We start from the raw sequence: 21597 nt of genomic DNA on the forward strand, positions 1-21597 counted from the left end.
AGAAGTTAATTTTTGGAATAAAGAATAAAAATATTGCCAGGTGTAAACCTTGTCTTAAAATATTTTGTAGAAGTAGAGAAATGTTTGGGAATTTCCGTACTGTAGAAAAGCATGTGGCTATTGATACTGTTTTGTCCACTTGTGGTCTCTGTAGGACTAAAAGATCTTGAATATTTGTTTTAAAAAAACAGGAAATCTTATAAAGACATATTAGGGATATTGATGACATGCCTAAAGAGAACCATATAGAAGAAAAATAAATCACAACTGGCGTCCTGAATATATACTTTAGAGGAGCTTAAAATCACAATTAATTCACTGACTAATATTTCAGTCTCTGTGAATGTAATAAAGAATAAGACGGTCCCCATGTGAAAGGTGCTGGTTTAATGTTAGCTCTTACTGTTTTTACTTCTTCAAACTTCAAACTGAGATGGAGTTTATCAGTGAGAAGTACCAAGTCAGGCCCCCATTGATCTCATGGTCACCCGAGAGCCTCACATTAGCTCTTAAATAATCAATTATTGATTTGATGACGTAGTTTTATTTTCTAGATTATCATTGGCACCTTTTAATTGTGAGTTGATTCCCCTTGCTGTCAGATTATTTATAGGATAACTTTCACTTGTCAATGTGTGTTTAGGATTTATTTCAATATTAACTTTCAAAAGGTAGACTAGTAAAGCTTGAAACATCCAAAGCATTTGAAAGGATAAGATTAATTTTTTTGGTGTATTTTCTAGAGTAGAGATTTGAATGATTATATATTTTATGAGTCACACTAGAGATAATGGTAGTGAGCAAGAAAAACTCCCTGCCCCTCACAGAGCTTACATTTTAGTGGAATGCTTTCAAGTTAGATATATCCAAAAGTCTGATTTAAAAAAACATTGACATGATAAGGCTTTGATGTGCAAATACACATTTTAAGTTTACTAATTAAAACCTCTCAGGTTTATTAATATGCACACTAGTTTGACTACAAATACAGTAAATTACATACACTGAAGTGGTTTTTAGGCTTTTTTCCTAGACCAGAAATTTATTTATGTGATTGAAGTACTGATTTTAAAAGTAATTAAAGTTATGTAATTTAATAATGAGTGTTTCTAAGCACAGCCTACTGTGTATTTCTATAAAAGGGTATTTGGGGACTTAATGATTTATATTATAATTGCCTTCCTGATATTTCTGACTCTTGCCTTTAAGATTTACAGTGTAGATAATAATTAATAGAATTGCTTATTCACATTTTCACGAATGGATTGTTAGGTTTTATTTATTTTTATTGTACATTTACTTGCACATTTGTGTCTGAAATTACATTTACTCATATAAAATCATTTGCCTGCAGTCTTTTCAGTATATAGTCCATAAAATACAGATGTTTATGTCTCTTTTAACTTAATGAGATCTACCTTTCCTCTATCAGTGGATTACATTAAATGAGTATATCTTCTATAATTTATTATACCATGATTTAAATAGGATATTAATTTTTGTTGACAAAACACTAGGCACCAGCAGTTTTATGTAGCCCATAGTTTTAGTTTGAACTAGCTAGAATCCTCTAGTGTACAGTTTGACGAGTTTCATCTCACCTATTTAGGCTTTTTGGTGGTTTGATACTTGACATCAAAAGGAAAGCACCTTTTTTCTTGAGTGACTTCAAGGATGCATTAAGTCTGCAGTGCCTGGCCTCGATTCTTTTCCTATACTGTGCCTGTATGTCTCCTGTAATCACTTTTGGAGGGCTGCTTGGAGAAGCTACAGAAGGCAGAATAGTGAGTACAAAGATTGGTAGTGGCCAGGCTCTTAGCTCTTCAGAGGCAAGTGTCTGTGTGCATTTGTCTCACTATTCATACTTTTATTTGAAGAGTCTACCCACAGCATGATTAACCTGTCCCAAAGCAGACTTCCCCGAAAGGTAATTGCTATGGAAAACATGGGGAAGCCATTTGAACAGGAGAAGATGCACAGTTGAGGTAAAAAAAAAAAAAAAAAAGAAAGAAAAAAGAAAAAATGAAAAGAAAAAAGTTTGTTCTGGCTTGCTGGATGAATGGTTTTATAAATTGAGTAAAAGGCTTGTGTTGTCTTTTTCGGGGGAGGGCTGGGGGGAGACCTGTTGAACTGATGCTGGGTGGGTCATGGGTGGGGGATTTATCAATGGGGCTACTTCATATCCTGTAAGGCACCATAGCATTAGTTAGAGCCACGTGGTTAATGTTAACTCATCAGCCCTGGTGGGTAGGCCTGGACTATACTATTTGGAAGAGAATGTAATTGTGGACAATAATGGATTTTGAAGTGATGTTTACTTTAATTTTACTGTTACTAAGTCTGTGTGAAAGTAGCCAAAGCTTTAATTGGAAAGTATAACTGAAAACTGTATCCTATTTTGATATGACTAAAATGAAAGATTTTATGTTTTCCTGTTCTTGGTAATACTATACTAGGGGCTGTGGGAGGCATGATAACAGAACAGAGTATCTAGTGCTTTGTAAAATCCTGAAAGACATTTTTTTGTTTATATACATTTTAATGGCGTTTAAATGAGATGATCTATAATTCTTAAGTGTATTTTGTTTAATTATACTTACTCTTGGGAGAAAAGTCATTTTTTACAGATAAAATGTTAAAAAATAACCAAATCTCAGTAGTGATAATTATTCAATTGAAGTATTTCATGAGCTGAACATGCGATAAACCTGACAATTGAAATTTCCTTTTAACTCAATTTATTTTTGATTATTTAGCTTTTTTTCCCTTATTCTGTAATCATTGTATCAAAGGTATATATTATTAGTAAGTTGCTTTATGTGCTGTCACAAGTTGTACATGTAACTCTGCTGGCCCCTGTGGAAATGTGTCTTATCTGTCACCATCATGGAAATGCTGCATCTTTGCTCTTGGACTGTCACTCACTGCCTGCCCGTCTCATCCTGCTATTTAATACTATGTGCATGTGATAGTCCTTTAGACACTGGAGAAATATAGATAAGTGTAAGCCAAGCATGTGTCTTCTGTCCTTAAGGATCCTAACCTAAGAGAAAAAATTAAGGTAGTACGTATGTAGTTACTATGTCATGGTGTGCTGTGCCACATATGAGAGAAAGGAAGAGCTGTAGGAGTTGAAAAAATAGAAATAGAGAAATCAGGAGTATTATGGAGGAAAATGACATGGAGGTGACGTATTTGTTTTCAGATGCTTTTTTGGAACTTCATGCAGAAATGGAGACTTTAGGAGGAGCAGCTCCAGAGTTTGTAGAATTGTAAGGAGGAAATATAAAGATTGAGAGTGGTTCACTTACAAGTGAGTTGAAACTGAGAACAGATGAGGTTAACAAGGGAGATAATTCATAGGGAGAGAAGAAGAGAAGAGTGGGAAGTTACTCAAACTTATAGAATGGAAGAGAGATGAGAATGAGGAGGAAAACCCCCCAGCAAATTAGAAACTGGCACAATCAGAGCTCTAAAATAGAAGAACCAGGATGATGTAATTTTGCAAAAAAACAAAATAGAGGTTTTTGAGAAGGAGGAAACATTAGCAAGGAATGTGCGATGCCCTACAGTGGAGAGGTATGTGGAGAAGATAAGGGCAGGGCTTCTGATGGGTAAAATGCAAACTCCTGAATGTAGGGCAGGGATGGCAGTGTAGTGGGGCTGTGATTTCTTTAGGGAATGACACGTTTCAGTTTGGGAGTGAACATAGAAATAGTTTAAAAATTAGGGAAAAATAGGTCTGGGTAGAGGAACCAGTAAATGTGGCAATACTGGGGTGGAGAGTGCTGAAGGGAAGGTCTTCATGTGGCGCTTTCTGCTTTTCAACACAGCATTGGAGAGGGAAACCGTAATTTTGTGCCCTTCTGCCACCTGTTAGCCTTTCTTTATTTGCCGTCTATTTGCTTCTTTACTCAGTTTTTTGCTTTCTCTCTCTAGATACCATTTAGACATTTTTTCCTTTGATTTGAGCTCTGCCTAAATTCATTGCTAAATGTGCACATTCTAATTGAACCAAGGATTTTATAATGGCTTAGCAGTGTCTTCTAGGACAAACCTTTGTTGTCTATGGACAAGAAAAGAAATTTCTCTCACACAGTTAACAAATATATTGTTAATATGGACACTTCTTCATTTTGCCAAAAGACAAGTTTGTATGTGGGTTTGTTCCTATTTTTATACTAATGGTTGAATGATACTCTTACTTCATACTATTGTTTTGTGATTCTGATTTTGGAAGATGCTGTTATTGCTGGTGATAAGAACTGCTACCATTTGAGTACATTCTGTATGCCACATGCTAGGCTTGCTTACGTGTTTTCACAAACAGTGCTTCATCAAATTCTCCTGGCTATCATCACCCCCATTTAAAAATGAGAAAGGCTGGGCTCGAAAAGTTTGAAATGTGGCCATGGCTTAACACCTAGTAGGAACCAGTCTTCCACTTCAAATCTGGTTCTAAAGCCCTGCTCTTTGCCTGCTGCTGTGCTGCCTCCCGATTCCAGGAGGATTGTTTCTCACAAGCTTCTTCTTTTCCTTGCCTTTACCAATGATGGGCTTTTCCTTTCTTGATAGTGCATTCCAGTTGACCTTGATGTTTGTGAATGGTAAACTATTTTTTCCTTTTCTTTCTGATCCCTCCCCTCTGTCTAGTGGCATAGCCTATACCCCTTTACCATCTAATAACCTAATCAGTTAGAATGTAATGTTGGTAGTGATACGAAATTGACTTACTAGCTTTGATTTAAAATTTCTCTGAGTCTTTCATTTTCTCATTTTATCTTTCTTACCAAACTTTAATGATAATAAGATACATCCTCATTTATGCTTGCCATGAGTTTTTAAAAGAGATTTTCCATCTATATTATTTATGTTAAACATTTCGTTTTTGGTATCTATTGGTTAAGCCATATTAGATTAATTTCTTTAAAATGCGTGGAAAGTTGCTCTTTAGAAATCAATTTGAGAACGGTTTCTTAGCTATTTGAAGGAGTCTTTTTTTGTAGCGTACCATACCGAGTATTTAATGTTTTCTCTTTTTTTAAATGAACTATTACAGAAATATTCAAAATAATATATACATCTTTCTGTTCACCGCAGGCTTAAGAAATAAAACATCTGTAGATAAAGTTGAAGCCCTGTCTCTCTTCCATTTACTCCTCCCTTCTTGCCTCCCAGAGTATTGAGTTTTGAATTTGCAAAAGTTTGATTGCAAAAGTTCACTTCTGATATGCAAAAACAAAGCCATTTTCCCTATGTATTTAAAATGTATTTATAATTGTCTATGTTTAAGATTTAAATTTGAGACTCAAAGTTTTGTTTGCTTTATATTTTTAATGACTTGATTAGTATTTTTATTTTCTAGATGTCTTGCATGTATTATAGTAGGTTAGAGATATGTTTATGATGTATTACTTTTATTCATTTCTTTTTTCCTTAAACAGAGTGCAATAGAGTCTCTTTTTGGAGCATCATTAACTGGGATTGCCTATTCGTTGTTTGCTGGGCAACCTCTAACAATATTGGGGAGCACAGGTCCAGTTTTAGTGTTTGAAAAAATTTTATTTAAATTCTGCAGGTACGTAATAGTTATCTACTTGTCATATGTGTTTACAAATGTGTATAAATTCTATATTGTTTATTAACTTTAGTTAAAAGTGCATTATATTTAAAGCTGAAAGAAACATCTGATCAATATTTATTTTTCAATATTTTTGGGCAACTGTGTGGTTGACCCTGCTCTGGCCCCTACTGTCATCCCTGCCCCAATCACCTTGAATATAAAACCAATGGATTTGAGTACTGATGAGCAAATCATTTGACGGGCAATAAAAATCCTTTGTACTAGCACATTTCAACCCAGTCAGAACGTGTTAATCTGAATTGTTTATTATATGGTTTGTTGATCTTATAGAGGAAGTTTAGGAAGAGGTGCATCTCCAAGGCCCAGGCTGCCTTTAACAAGTGGGCCTGTTTACCAGAGAGGGAATTGCAGCAGGTGGAGTGAGATGTCAGTTTTCACTGGCAGGGTTGTTCACAGTGTGGAAGTCGATACAGGGTACTATGGCTTGTAGGCTTGGAATTTGACATCACCGGTGCTGTTCCTTTAGTGAGAGAAGTGTAGTCGAATATGTTAGCCTCAAACAACTTGATGCTATTAAATATTTGATTCATCCAACTCCTTATTTCTTCACTAAACAAACTGATTTTGATTCCAATCTGGCTTGCTGTGTAGACTAATAGCGAATGCTATGACCTGAAGTGTTTTAGACTCTGTGGTAGTAATTTCTTATTTTAAATTGAATTAAAAAATGAAGTCACGGGGCCAGCCCCCTGGCCGAGAAGTTTAAGTTCATGCTCTCCGCTGCAGTAGCCCAGGGTTTCGCAGGTTCGAATCCTGGGCGCGGACATGGCACCGCTCATCGGGCCATGCTGAGGGGGCATCCTACATGCCACAACTAGAAGGGCCCACAGATAAGAATATACAACTATGTACTGGGGGGGCTTTGGGGAGGAAAAGGAACAAAAAAAAAAATCTTAAAAAAAAAATGAAGTCACTTTCTGCGGTGATACTGGTGGTAGAGTAGATGGTGGTGGTGGTGGCAGTGGGACCTGAGATGTGATTACCTATTGACACTAGAGCATCTGGGGCTTCAGAGAGTCACATCCAGTTGTTTTATAGACTTCGTGCCTGTCATTTACTCCTCATAACTAATTTCTAAAGTGAAGTCTTTGTTTTTGAAATATTTATTGCCTAGTAGATTTTCACTGTAAATCTTCTACGTAAATAAAATATAACCATTAAATCTAATATTACGAGGCTAGTCTTCAGCTGAAGCAGAAAAACACAGAGAGCTTTCTTCAGTCATTATTTTGTCATTCTGTAATTTACTCTCTTCCTAGGAATCTCATGTTTTTATACTGTTCTTGTTGCGTGTTATGAAAATTTTAAGTACAAATACTATTGTGCATGCGTATGTTGATCATATCCACATTTTTCTTTCTAAACAGAGATTATCACCTTTCCTATCTGTCTTTAAGAACCAGTATTGGTCTGTGGACTTCTTTCTTGTGCATTGTTTTGGTTGCAACAGATGCAAGCAGCCTTGTGTGTTATATTACTCGATTTACAGAGGAGGCTTTCGCTGCACTCATTTGCATCATATTCATCTATGAGGCTTTGGAGAAGCTCTTTCATTTAAGAGAAATATATGCATTTAATATGCACAACAATTTAGATGAACTGACCAGCTACTCGTAAGTGTTTCTCTTTCCCCCTAATATTAAAATGTATTTTTGCAGAGATGTCTGAGCCTCAGAAAATGGTTTTTTTACAATATGGTGCTTACTGTGTATCTAGCTGTAACTACCCAACTAGCCATGTGGAGGTTGACTACTTTGTTACTTGTTTGTTACAAAGCACTCAATGGCTATAAATACAGTTGATTAAATTCAGTCATTCTTATTGAAATAACTTGTGTGTCTATTTTTGGTCTTCTTTTTGCATTGGATTGGCCAAGTTAATCATTAGGCAACTGTATTTGAATATTTTAATCAGGCAATTATATTGGATCCTCTATCCTTTAACCAAATCCTGGATGTAGGATATAGTATTTTTATATTTATATATACCTCATGTTTTACTTTTTTATTAACTTTTTTGAAGTCTGATAATTTTTATTGGAAGTTATTTTAAAATATATTTCAGTACACTCGCAGATGCTATTTAGTGGAGTATTTGTGATAAGAAAAGCATAAAGTGAAAATATTTTAAAACTTTAGAATACAATAGGATTTGAAAACTGTAACAATCACAAAAGGTTGGCAAATATATTCAATAAAAAATCAAATAGGTTATTAAAATTCGACATACCTAGGTAGATGTCTGTATTTGCCGTCTTCACCAGTCGTGCTTAGTGTAAATCTGATCCCGCATTTGCTTGATTTACATGGAGGAATGTTGTTACTAAAAAACAAGGATACAGCTTCCCTACTTGTGCCCACCTAAGCCCCAAATCCGTGTGCTCTCCCCCTTCCCTCCACACCTCTCCTCCTTCTTCCTTCCCTTGCCTGCCTTGTGCGTTCTCAGCTTTGGTGGACAGAGTAGGGAGGGATATGAAAATTCCTAGAAGACACTGACCTATTTGAAACTATCAGTGACACTTTGATGCCAGATCTATTTTGGGCTATCTTCTTTGCTTTTAAACTAGTTAATTTTTTTCATGTTATTTTTTATCTTTTCTCTTTTCCTGCTCCTTTGTCCTTTATGAAGCACGGCTTTTATAGCTAGTGCCATCCAGTTAGAGCAATGTCTCCTTCTGGTTAACTGAGTAATTACATGGGAACATCATTTGTTCAGCCTACATTCTGTGACCACTTGCAGGCTCTGAGTTAGGAGTGTTGCATAATTCGTATCATAGTGTTACTTAATTATTCATATCATAGCCCTTTATATATGAAGAAACTGAGATTTGTGAATGTTAAAATTTGCCTTGAGTCAAACAGCTGGTAAATGACAGAGCCTGGAGTGAGTCAAAGTCCAGCTCCTTGCCTTTTCTCAAACAGCTCATAATTTAATTGGGAATATTCTTGTTTGTTTCTTTTCATTTTTTAAATCCACATTTAGAAATTTCTTTGCTTATGTGTGTCTTTCTAGCTTTGTTAGGTGAGTTAGTTCTGGATATGAACTGAACTTCTCTGATCTCCTTATGACTTTGCTGTTCCAGTCCTGATGAAAAACTATGTTTTATTTATTTCTTTGAGACTGAATCTTAAGATCAGGACAGGGCGAGCATGAGTTGGTAGGGCGTGTCAGAGTCCAAAAAATTTATAGGAGTATAACTTTTATTGGGGACCTGTGCATGTGTTTGTGAGTGGGGAGGCAGCCGCAGCTACTATGGAGGTTAAGTAGGTAAGATTTAGTGGAGAGTGACCTTGCTAAACTGAGTGGTATCTTCTCATATGTTTAAAGAAAATAGTACCCCCCTAAGAACTATATATATCCAGTTTCACTGAGTAAACACTTTACTCATATTTGTATTAGTTAATGTTTTCTTTCTATAAGCCAAACTGTATTCCATTCCATTGTTTCTCATGCATTTTCACTTTCTAGTCTTCCTGCTTTGCAACATGGGAAAAGGTTAAGACATTAAAAGCTACCATATTGTGTGATTGATTTAATAAAAGGTAAACATGAAATACAAGATCCTTAAAATTTTATCCTATTCTAATTTCTCAGATGTGTATGTAATGAACCTCCTAACCCTAGCAATGAAACTCTGAAGATGTGGAAAGAAAAGAATGTAACAGCACATGATATTTCCTGGGGGAATCTCACGGTTTCTGTGAGTACATTATGAAATAATGGATTTTGCAAATATTAATCTAGTTTTTTAGCTTTTTCTTAGTAGACCCAGATTTTCTTCTTAATTGATGAATATAGTATGTTTTCAGGATATAGTATTGTTTTGACCAAATAAGTTACCACATTTTTATGTATCATGCACTAAAAAGTAAAGGCTGAAAAGAATGAAGCTGGTAAGGCAGGTAAAGATGGACTGTATTTGACTTGCAAGATACAGTTATTAAAAAGATGTGAATATACTTTTGGTTTCTAATTCTGCTTAGATTTATAAATTCAAACAAAATGCTTATTAGGACTGTGGTTGCACATACTGGAGTTGACCAGCTTATTTAGAAGATCCTGAATACTCTGCTAATGTCCTAAATGTCAAACTGAACCTTATCTAACTTGGTAGAGAGTAGTCTGACTTAAGCACCAAGGGAAGAGAACAGAAAAAGGACAAAAACATGTAATGAGCACCTACTGTGTACTGAACACTATTACAAATTCTTGTATTTTGTTGGGAAATGTTGTCCTAGCCCTAGAATGTCTGTTTTGGACACCAAGGTTGGGATGTAGGAATAAAGATGTAAAGTGATGCTAGCAGTATCGGAATTAAAACCACGATCCCCTGAGCTTCTCTGGTTCTCTTTTATATCATGTAAGCAATTATAAGTCATTCTTTTCTCCTAAAGGTGATAGTTAGCTCCTAACTATATAATTTGAAGGATATCATCTGAAATTTTATCCCATTGATAAGTCTGTGTTGTCCAGTACAGTAGTTATTGGCCACGTGTGTCTGTTTCAATTTAAATTAAATAAAAGTAATTAAAAGTTCAGTTTCTCAGTTGCAGTAGTCACATTTCAGATGTTCAGTCACCTCATGTGACTACTGGCTGCTGTATTAGACAGTGATGTATTTCTGTAATCCCAGAAAATTCTGTCGGACAGTGCTGATTTAAAGCATTGTATATCAGTAAAGCATTGTAAATCAACTTAGAGTAATGCTTTATTATTTTACATTTAAAAAGTCATTTTTGTTCTGAAAGAACTAAAGTTAATAGGGGTGCTCAAATGAAAGTGATTTGTTAAAAAAAATTTCATTTCATGGTGAGTAGGATGTCTTAATATTATCAACATAGGTCTTTTCAGTGTTTTTTCTTGATATCCAAAAGGGCTGTGTTAGGTTTTTTTTTTAGTTGAAGCTTTTATTTCCATGATCCATGTTGTAAGTTTACTAATCTTAGCACATAGAAATTGAGAATAATGGAAACTGTGACTATTTTTCTTTGGATAAACTTGAGTTGTGTTGCTAAAGTGAGTCTCATTATAATATAAGGAAGATAAAAAGGACTTGAGTGGCATGTGCCTTGTTAATCTCTCGTTGCCTTTTTGTTATTTTTTTCCCCTAAAAGGAAGATCTAAGACAGTATATTTCTATACTTGCATTATATTATGCTATATTGTTGATTTTATTAATGGAAATATTATTTCACTGGTCATGTTACTGCTCATAGTCCCATGCTTTAATCTCACAGTCTTGAGTCAAATCAGAAAAGTCAACCACGGTTTTTATTACTGATTTGAATTTAGTACTACAACCATCTCTACTCAGGATCATAAAAAGGCATGGTAGTAATTTTTGTCTGCTTCTTTTGTTTTAAGTGACTTGTTCAGAAGCAAAGGAAAGAGTAAAATTGTGGACCAGCAAGAATGCAGATGAAACATTTGAAAATTAATACTCACTATTAGCCTTTCACTGAAGGGAATATGGAGTTGAAAGGAGCATATGGCGTAACTTGGCAAGAATACTGTATTTCAGTTCAGTGGTTTAAGATGCCTATATTTTTCAAAGCATAATGTCTCTGAACTTAAGATGTATCTTATAATTGGTGGAGTGTTATAGTTAACTTGGCAGTGGTTTTTTCTTTCTAAGTAAAGCTTAAAATAATGGTGTGTCTTACAATCAGTAGCATCTTAAGAGTCAGTGAAGTTCGTTAGTAATTTATTACATAACTAAGAATCCCCTTCATCCCCTTTTTCTATTTTTTTCTCCTTTTTTCCCAGGAATGTAAAACCTTTCATGGTGTATTTGTAGGATCAGCTTGTAGTCTTCATGGACCTTATATTCCAGATGTGCTCTTTTGGTGTGTCATCTTATTTTTCACAACATTTTTTCTGTCTTCATTCCTCAAGCAATTTAAGACCAAGCGCTATTTTCCCACCAAGGTAATTGGAGTGTAATTTTGGAGTTCTGGTAATATTCATGTTTTTAGTTTTCATTTCCTTGGTTTATTTAAAAACAGTAATATATTGTTTGAGGTTAATACTTAATGTCAAATAGTTATAGAAGAATTATTCATAGCCAAAAACATATATTACATGTTTGAGCTAACAATAGGAAGATAACAGTACCATGAGAGATGGTAGGTTAATTGTGAAATATATTTCTTATCTTTTGGAAAAAATACTGGATATAAACATATTTCACTGACACATTGTTACTAATTAAAAACCTCATTCATGCTTTCTAAAGGCATATTTTAATCTGTGAAAGATATGAATTATTTTAAAAAGAACATGTTGTATTTCTGTTTATATTAACTTAATCCCTTTAACATAGGTGCGATCGACAATCAGTGACTTTGCTGTGTTTCTCACAATAGTAATAATGGTTGCAATTGACTACCTTGTAGGAGTTCCATCTCCTAAACTTCATGTTCCTGAAAAATTCGAGGTAAGGGTAAAAACACTTGGCTGTTTGTTACTTGGGTATACTAAACTAAAGTGAGAAACTTCCTCCTAAGTAGTTTTTTTAAGATATGCGTAGTCTCTGAAGATCTGATGCTTTGAAAGGAAAAGTTAATACATCAATTTTTCACATACATAAAAATGACAAGATGAAAAGAGACAAGTGAACCTTTTTGGGAAATAAGCAAGAAGGTATCAAAGCTAGTCCATCAGGCAGAGTAAAAATATCCATGGTGAGGAGTTGGCAGTCGTTTAAAAAAATTTGACCCTGCTCTCATAACAAGTTCATGATCTACTTTCCAGGCAAAAGAAACATTTTTATTCTTTTCTAAAGAAATAACCAAACTTGAATTTATAAGAGTAGCAAGGAGATCTAGTTAAATTTCTAGAAGGATAGCGTATCTGACAGTAATTGGAAAGCTCCATGTAACATTTTCCACCAGGATCAGGAAAGAGTCAAATGTGTTCTTCCACAAGAAAAATGAGCATCCATGAACCCTTTGCTTTTATTAGCAAACTATGGTTCTTTTTTATACAGTATATCATATGCATAATATAGCATCCATTAATTCTTTTCCCTCATAAGTTGGAGGTCATAGCTTTTGAATAGTTTCTGGAATTTTCTTATAGTTAAGTATTGATGTCACTGCTTATATTTACATTTAGCAAATTATGTGACTTCTTTTAGAAGCAGAAGTTTTAAAAGGGATTACAAATAAGGAATATATTGAAGATAATTTTAGTCTGTTTTATCTTTCATTAGGATAAAAAAAAATAACATTGTTTTTAAAACCAGTGGTCTCCAGAGTAGAGTGCATGTGTGGAAAATGACCCACCAAATTATTTAGAAGGTCTATTTATATTTTTATCTAAAATTAAGAACAATTAAGCTTTCTAATATTTACTATATGAATTGTGCTATATGTTGAACCATTAGTAACATAACACACAAATCACTATAGAGCCATTGGGTTTATATACTCAATTTTATTTTTATAATTTTTTAAATTATTTTGATGCTCAAAGTATATAATTAAAAAGATTTGGAGACTTTCTTTAAAAGCATAGATATTGAGCCTCTGCAGATTTTAGGCCATTAAGAGATGACTATATGAAAGTCATTCTGTTTTTACTAAGTCTTACAAATAAGTGAAACTGTAAACTAATATTGATTCAAAGTGTTGATATAATTTCCTATAATCCTGGCCCCAGTTCCTTATTCTGGTTCTTAAATACATCCTTGTTACTCATTTATTGATTTAGCTTTCAAGAAGCAAACTGATTTCAAGGGGCATAAAATACACTTGGGGAAACAAATCAGAGAACACTTGCTGTGTGCATTGTATAAGTAAAATATTGCTTATCCCTATGCAGTATGAAGCAGTTTAATGTACATTAGTGTGGGAAAATTGGAATACCTGAATTTGAAAATATTAAATTTTCCTTTTGCATTGACACATGTTTTCATGGAGAAAAAACAGGCTTAATTGAAGTCTAGGTAATGAAAACGTATGTTTAAATTTCAATATTCTCCGAGAATACTAAACTCTCTTATGATTTTTTATGGTTTTTTGCTGTAAAACAAATTTTATGTTACAGTATTGAAATGTATTAGTATCTGATAAAGTGCCAGATTTCTGTCAGTAGATGATTTGTCCTGAGGCCCAATTCTGATTTAGTACTGACCTGGCCAAGGTCACTATTCTTGGAGGGTCTCTAAAGCAGTTTAGTTTAGGAGTTGATCTAGTGAGTAGATTGATTTCACTTTATATGAAGAAGATAGGAATATGTTGAAATGACACTCTGCTTCCCTTATCTATTCCTGTATAACAAACCTTCTCAAACATAATGCTTTTAAACAACAACCCTTTATTTGTTCATAAGTCTTTGGCAGTTGGGACTAGGCTTAGCTGGGTAGTGGCCTCGTCTCTTGTTTTGGGATCTTTCATGTGGCTGCAGTCATATGTTGCCACGATGAGGGCAATATGGCCTCATTCACATGTCTGGTACCTCGGTTCAGATGGCTGAAACGGCTAGGGTAGTTGCCTCCCATCCCTCTCTCACCACCTTGTGTCTCATCCTCAAGAAAGCTTATCCAGGCTTGCTTAACAGCTTATCTCAGGATTCCAAGAGGGTTAAAGAAGAAGCTGCAAGGGCTCTTGAGGTCGAGTCAGAAATCACACGGTGTCACTTTGGCCCTCATTCTGTTGGTTACAGTAAACCGTAGGTTCAAGGAGAGGAGACTCTACCTCAAATGGAGAGTGGCTACATCACCTGGACTAGGGACCTCCATCTAGGGATGGGAAGAATTCCTGTGGCTATCTTTGCAAATAATTCACCATACATCCTGAGATTTATTCCAGTTCTTTCTGATTGATCCCTTGGCATTTCTTGGAATAGACACAGTCTATGCTGTGGAAATTTTGTGCAGTAGGAGAAGGAAACTTTTTTTCTTTTTTTTTTATGTTTGATTTTGTAACAGCCTACTGATCCAAATAGAGGCTGGATCATAAGCCCATTGGGAGAAAATCCTTGGTGGACCTTATTAATAGCTGCTATTCCAGCTCTGCTTTGTACCATTCTCATCTTTATGGATCAACAAATTACAGCTGTAATCATAAACAGAAAGGAGCACAAATTGAAGGTAATTTTTAAATTTTGTCTCAAGTATTATAATTTCTTCAGGAGTTTGAGGAGTTTTCATAATGACTAGAACGTTAAAAGATGTAACGTGAAAGCTAATTTCCTCTCTCTTTATAAGTAGTATAGAATTTTAAACTAAAAGAACGATTTAGACTTATAAATATTGGTGTTCATTTCCCTTTTCAGAAAGGAGCTGGCTATCACCTTGATTTGCTCATGGTTGGTGTTATGTTGGGAGTTTGCTCTGTCATGGGACTTCCATGGTTTGTGGCTGCAACAGTGTTGTCAATAAGTCATGTCAACAGCTTAAAAGTTGAATCTGAATGTTCTGCTCCAGGGGAACAACCTAAGTTTTTGGGAATTCGTGAACAGCGGGTTACAGGGCTAATGATTTTTATTCTAATGGGCCTCTCTGTGTTCATGACTTCAATACTAAAGGTAAAATCTGTTTATTGCAATGTTTTAAAATCTTCTTTACTATAAAATTTATACTTGGCTGTATGAAAATAAAACATTAAAATATCTAAAGTCAGTTTCATTTTCTAGAATTTGCTTGGAAAATAATATTTTGGTATGATTTTCAGTATAGTGGCCATTTTAGTGTTAGATGTATCATTTAAAAAAAAAGAATAATAGTAAAGACTATAGAGTTTTGGAAGGAGTTAATTCGTAGCTTAGTTATGGTCTAAAAGAAGAATATACCCAGAGGATTTTATAGGCATATTAGAGGAAGTAATATTGAAAGATGGATGAAAACTTAGTTAACTAAAATGTAGAAGTAACATTGCTATTAATTAAATCAGTGCATTCTTCCTGATAAACTAAATGAAACACAAAGTAGTAGCACTCATTAGAAAAACAAATACGGCTAATATTATAAATGAAGCATGTAAGAAATTATCTTTTATGTTAAACATCTTTTAGTCAGTCTGATTTTTACTATACACATCCTATTGAAACTAGTGATTTACAAAAACTCACAGTGACCATAAGTTTTCTATTCATCATGAAAGAGCTTTCTTTTTTTTTTTCCTTGATGTTTTGCTTATTTTGTTGTAAAGAAAATTGTGAAGAGTTGTATACCATTTATAAATTAGGTTACAAACTTGGGGTGTTTATGTGTGCATGTGTGTGTTATGTATTAAGTAAGAAAATTATAGTTAAATACTAGAATTCTTTGGCCTCTTTGTGGATTTTCTAGAAGCCAGGTATTCACCAAATATCTGTTGAGTACTTACCTGTGCACTGGGGAAACAATAATAAATAGGATACATTATTATCTACTTTTAAGAACTTGCAGTCTAGTTGGTGAAGCAGGTAGGTGAGTGGGCAGTTCCCACGTAGTGCTGAGTGTGCTGGAAGAAGCGCTTGCGGCAACGGAGGACTACTGAGTGCGGTCGCACAGGGCTGCCCTCCCTACTGATGAAGACAGTTGCCCTTTAAATTTTGTGAATAGTTTTAAAATTTTTAAAGTATTAACTGCATATAAGCGGAAAAATTGAAGTAGAATATCAAGAAAGCTCTAAATTGAGAAGTTAGTCTCCATATTTTCCCTCAGTTTCCAAAGGCAGCTCTCCAGAGGTAAACTCTTTTGACTTTGTTTTTTAAGTTATTTTGGTGGTTATCACCATTATGATTTTAAATACTTTTGTAATTTTTTCACTTTATTATCTTTAAGCTGAATCTCTTTATCTAAGAGTGATTCTCTAAGTCTGGTCTGAGGACCTCCACATCCTCCCCTTTCCAATTACATAACTGTGTGAGGCTGGATTTTCTGCATGTGCCTCAGCCAGAACAACACTGAGCAGATTGAAATGCAGATGCAGATAGGAGAATTCAGTTGTCTTCTGTTAAGCCACCCACTAAAGAGATTTACAGAAATACAAAACAAATCCTACTCTTCTCACTTTATTTTTTTTGAAATTATAGTTTTTCATAAAAAATACATTCTTTATATTAACTTGTAATGGATTTATTATTATTTTTAAATGAATTAAATAAAGTTTTTCTTTTAATTTCTAATATGGTGAATATCTATTTATATCTTATCTATATATATCCATATCAATACATATCAATACATATCGATATATGTAATCAACGTAAGCAAAAGTATTTGGAGGGAGGGTCCTCAGTACTTTTTAAGAGTGTAAAGGGGTCCAGACCCAGAAAGTTTGAGAGCGAGTGACCTAAGATTATGTCTTTCACGAGATTAAGCATGCTTAAGTGCTCACCTTCCCAACTCTTCCTTCCATCACCTGCCTTTTGTTGGCTATGTTTTTAGTTTTATTATTGTAGAGGTTACCAACATTTACATTCTGTGCTGTAATTACAATTAAATCTTCTATGCTTTTTCTGTAAGTTAAATTATAAAAACATAAACCTGCTGGGAACACGTAAACCATATTATGATGATATAAACATTCGTGAAGGACTAAGCAGTGATATGGGCCTGCATGGAGGCAGAAACATACCCTATTTCAATAACCTCCTTCTGCTTGAAAAAAACAGCCCAAATCTCAAGACCCAATAAGTTTTCTTAATATCTATTAACTTCCCTTACTTAAAAAAAGAATTGTACATACACGTTCCACTTTTTCTTGTATTTCTTTTTTGTATAGGTAGGGGAATTCCTTGAGTAATTTTTTCATATGCAGTAACATGGGTGGTCAACTTTCAGAGATCTTGCATGTTTCAAAATTGCCCTCACATTTCATTGATAGTTGGATATACATTTCAAGGTTCAAAATTATTATTTTTTGAGTTGTAAAGTCATTGTTTCCTAGAGATCAGTGGTCTTAACAAGAAATCTGATCCCAATTTGGTTTTTGTAACTTCGGAGGCATTTTTTTTCTTTTCTAGAAGCTACCAAAGTTTCCTTTTACTCTTCTTTCTGTTCTGAAATTTCACTAGGATATTTAGGTAGGTAGGTAGGTAGATAGATAGATAGGTAGGTAGGGACTTTTCATTTACCCTGCTTGTCTCCCTGTGGGTCATTTTACTCTGGAAACTTGTGCCTTCAACTGTGAGAATTTTCTTCTATTGTTTATTTTCTCTTCTGTTGTCTCTGTTAGATATTTCTTCAGTTCCAGTTAGACAGATATTAGATCCTCTGGATATGTTCTCACATTCCTGTCCTCTACTCTAATTAATAAAGAAAATTTCCTCCATTTTTCTTACTGATCTCTTTAGTCTTAGCAAAATCATTATTACAAAATTCTTTTTAATTATTTTAATAATGATATTTTTAATTTCCAGAAGCTTTTTTCATTCTGATTATTCCTTTTCTTAGCATTCTGAAGTTGCTTTCTGGATAAAATATTTTCTTGAAATTCCCTGAGGCTATTGATGAGATTTTTTTTTTTTTAAAGATTGGCACCTGAGCTAACAACTGTTGCCAATCTTCTTCTTCTTTCTTTTTTTCCTGCTTTATCTTCCCACACCCCCCCGTACATAGTTGTATATCTCAGTTGCAGGTCCCTCCAGTTGTGGGATGTGGGACGCCGCCTCAATGTGGCCTGACGAGTGGTGCCATGTCCACGGCCAGGATCCGAACCCTGGGCCGCCGCAGTGGAGCGTGCGAACTTAACCACTCGGCCACAGAGCCAGCCCCTATTGATGAGATTTTTAACATCTTTTTCCCTTCCTGAATTATTTTTTTTTCCCAGGGTCCTTAGGAAGGACATACTAGGTTGTTTAGTAGAGAGTGGATGTGGTTTTTCTCTGTAGCTCTTAGATCTTTTTCCTTTATAAGCCTCTCCCTTAGGTCAGAGTGCTGCTTGTGGTTTTGAGTAAATGGATGGGGCCTGTTAATAGCTTTCCTGTAGCATGCTTAGGCATGAGCTAGGTGGGCACTTTCAGATCCCCCTAACTGCCAAAGTATTAAGGGCTTTCTTTTGGGGGTGGAGTTCAATTATTATATTCAGTAAGTGGTACTGTGTAATAGTCACTGTAGGGGTAGTGGTAGTAATAATAATACCTAACGTTTTTAGAGTGATTGGTATGTTCCACGTGCTTTTCTGAGTATTTCATGTGTTTGAAAGCCTTTACTCTTCCTGGCAATCTGATATGGAAACCAAAGCACAGAGAGGGTAAGGCTCAAGAGGAGGTTAACTGGGTTTTTGAACCAAGTAGTCTGATTGTAGTGCCCTTGCTCTTGACCACTGGACATACAGTGGTTTTTAGGAAGGAATATGTAGAAGAGATACAATTTTTCAAAGAGGTTATTGTTCACTATTATTTTTCTTATTTACAGAAAAGTTAGGTCTCATCACTGAAGGATCTTTTCATTCTGTCTCCATAGGTATTCACTGACTGTTTTTGTGTATTTATTACTGTGAAATTGTTTTTGTAGCATGGTTTCTAACCGTGGTCATTTTACTTGCAGTTTATTCCAATGCCTGTTCTGTATGGTGTTTTCCTTTACATGGGAGTTTCCTCATTAAAAGGAATCCAGGCAAGTCTTAAGTATTTATTGGTTTTGTAGAAAAACTTAAAATATTTCAAACTTGCAGAGATTGTTTTTATGATGGTATTGATTTATTCTCAACTCTGACATTTTGGGGACAGGTTAACTATGGGTGACTTCAAATCTATACCTTCTAAGGTTATTGCTTTCTGCACATTTTTCTCCCCCTGAGAATGAGATAAGGAACTGATATGGTCCTTACCTATCTTTAATTGAAGCCAGTGAAAGGCCCTGTAACTATCAATAAAGAGTGGTATAGTAAGAGGGAGGATCAGAAGGATTGGAATGGGGAAAAAGTGCTGTTTGTGACATGTAGAATAGCAATTGCAGTGCTTACAAAGAAAAAATAGGTATTAGTTTTCTATAAAAATGATAATATCTGCCATTTGTATGGTGCAATACAGTTGATGATAAAGCCTAGTACATAAATTATTTTCTGTGATCCTCAAAACAATGTTGGGAAGCAGGAAAGGAAGGAACACTAATTTCATAAATCAGGAAACAGAAATAGAGGGACTTACTGAAGGTTCTGGACAAAATAAGCAATGGAGCCAAGGCCAGTGATTTCACTTTTCTGTTTTGTCTTATTTATCATACTTCCTAGAAAATGACCTGATGACATTTATTAAGATTTATATGAATCCAATCCTAGTGTAAAACATTGAGCTCATAAAGCACAGTTGGCACCACACGATCACCTCCTGTCATGGAAAGCATGTTGTCTAAAGTTGCCAGCTAAGTGGCTGGCAAGACTCCTCAGAGTCTTTATTTTTTCAGCACAGTCCAGGATCTACTCTCTACTGGTCAAGAAATGATTTCATCAACTCACTTGATTTTTTTTTTACAATTTTGTGAGATGTCTTGTTCCCATTTTATACATGAGGAAAGTAAAGCTCAAAAAGATAAAAGAATTTGCTCACAGTTTCTATTTCAATGGATGAAAAATTGATAATTTTTACCTCAAGTTGTTTTCATAGAATTTGTAATGTTAGACTTGGAAAGGAACTTAGAAGCTTATTACTTTGTATTGTATATATTAGAAAACAAATTTAAAGAGATTAAATGACTTACGCGTTTGATTACAGCAGATAAATTTATAGAAATATTTTAATCCCCTAAATTAAAACATTTTAGCTTGAGCTTTCTGATTAAATTAATTGCATTAGTTCAAATGATTTCCTTCATTTTTTTTTTTCTCCTTGGATCTAAATATTCTATACTGAAACATTTTCTTATACTATCAAAACATATCAAGGAAATTATAGTTTAAATCACAAAGTTGATTAGAATTTCTTAAAGTTGAATTATAATTTCTTAAAGTTAAATATAATTTCTTTTCTTGAGTAGCAGAAATGATATTTTTGTTGAAAACTTTGTTTTGTTTTCCATTTGATTCATAGTTTTTTGACCGTATAAAGTTATTTGGGATGCCTGCCAAGCATCAGCCCGATCTGATCTACCTCCGGTATGTGCCTCTCTGGAAGGTGCACATCTTCACAGTCATTCAGCTCACGTGTCTGGTTCTGCTGTGGGTGATAAAAGCTTCAGCTGCAGCAGTAGTTTTTCCTATGATGGTAAGTTTTTTTTCCAGACTTTGTCACTAATTAGTAACATTTTTGTGTTTTCATAGTAATTTTTTTATTAATATTTATAATTGACTTTGAGAAAAGCAATAGCCCATTTTAAGCACATTAGGTGTTTAGAAATATGAATTAGCCCTTTCTAGCTATTAAACCAATCATTTTCAAAACTTGGTTGTCATTTTTTAAATTTTAGTTTTGTTTTTTAGTCCCTCAGCTATGTAGAACGCTGTTTTGTGTTTTTAAACAACTTTAGAATTTAGAACATTTATAGAATAAATAAGATAGCCTAATGTAAAAAGCAAGCAACTGGAACTACATGGTTCTTTAATAGGATATTTCAATGCATCTTTTTCAGAAATTGACAAATCTAGAAGTTAAAAAGTAATAAAGATTATAGGTAATATTAATAAGACAGTATAATTCACTAAATTATCACAGAATGTTGCATCTTTCAAATAGTGAATATTCTTCCTTTTGTAAATACCATGTAAAAATTAATTATGTACATGGCCACAAAGAAATTCTTAAAAAATTAAAAGGCTATAAAAATTATACAGGTAATATTCCCCGATCACAAATAAATTAAATTACAGGTAAATAATTAAAAGTCACTAGAATAATCCGAAACATTTAGACTTTAAATGCTGAAATTATCCCTGGGTAGAAAATTGAGTTAAAAAACCATTGTGGAGGTACTGAAATGGAGAACTTTTTAACAAAGTCTATGGGTTGCAGCTAAAGTTATAATCATAGGAAAATGTATGCCCTTCATTGCCTTTATTATTCAAAAAGACTTAAAAGCAACCAAG

General features: G+C 34.4%; 1 protein-coding gene across 12 annotated transcripts in view; it reads left to right on the forward strand.

Annotated features, from left to right (window-relative positions):
• SLC4A7 (solute carrier family 4 member 7) overlaps positions 1–21597 on the forward strand; it is a 105439-nt gene that overhangs the window by 68816 nt on the left and 15026 nt on the right. For 8 of the 12 annotated variants that reach the window (XM_070238995.1, XM_070238994.1, XM_070238992.1 and 5 more), the window contains 10 exons: positions 1610–1784; positions 5445–5578; positions 7012–7257; positions 9239–9344; positions 11411–11572; positions 11967–12080; positions 14577–14738; positions 14924–15175; positions 19125–19193; positions 20606–20779. In XM_070238995.1, coding sequence (XP_070095096.1) covers positions 1610–1784; positions 5445–5578; positions 7012–7257; positions 9239–9344; positions 11411–11572; positions 11967–12080; positions 14577–14738; positions 14924–15175; positions 19125–19193; positions 20606–20779 — 1594 coding nt within the window. The remainder of the gene's footprint in view (positions 1–1609; positions 1785–5444; positions 5579–7011; positions 7258–9238; positions 9345–11410; positions 11573–11966; positions 12081–14576; positions 14739–14923; positions 15176–19124; positions 19194–20605; positions 20780–21597) is intronic. The other 4 variants (XM_070238998.1, XM_070238991.1, XM_070238997.1 and 1 more) reach the window with 1 other exon arrangement.

Source organism: Equus caballus, chromosome 16, assembly GCF_041296265.1.
Source record: "Equus caballus isolate H_3958 breed thoroughbred chromosome 16, TB-T2T, whole genome shotgun sequence".
Taxonomy (NCBI): Eukaryota; Metazoa; Chordata; class Mammalia; order Perissodactyla; family Equidae; genus Equus; species Equus caballus.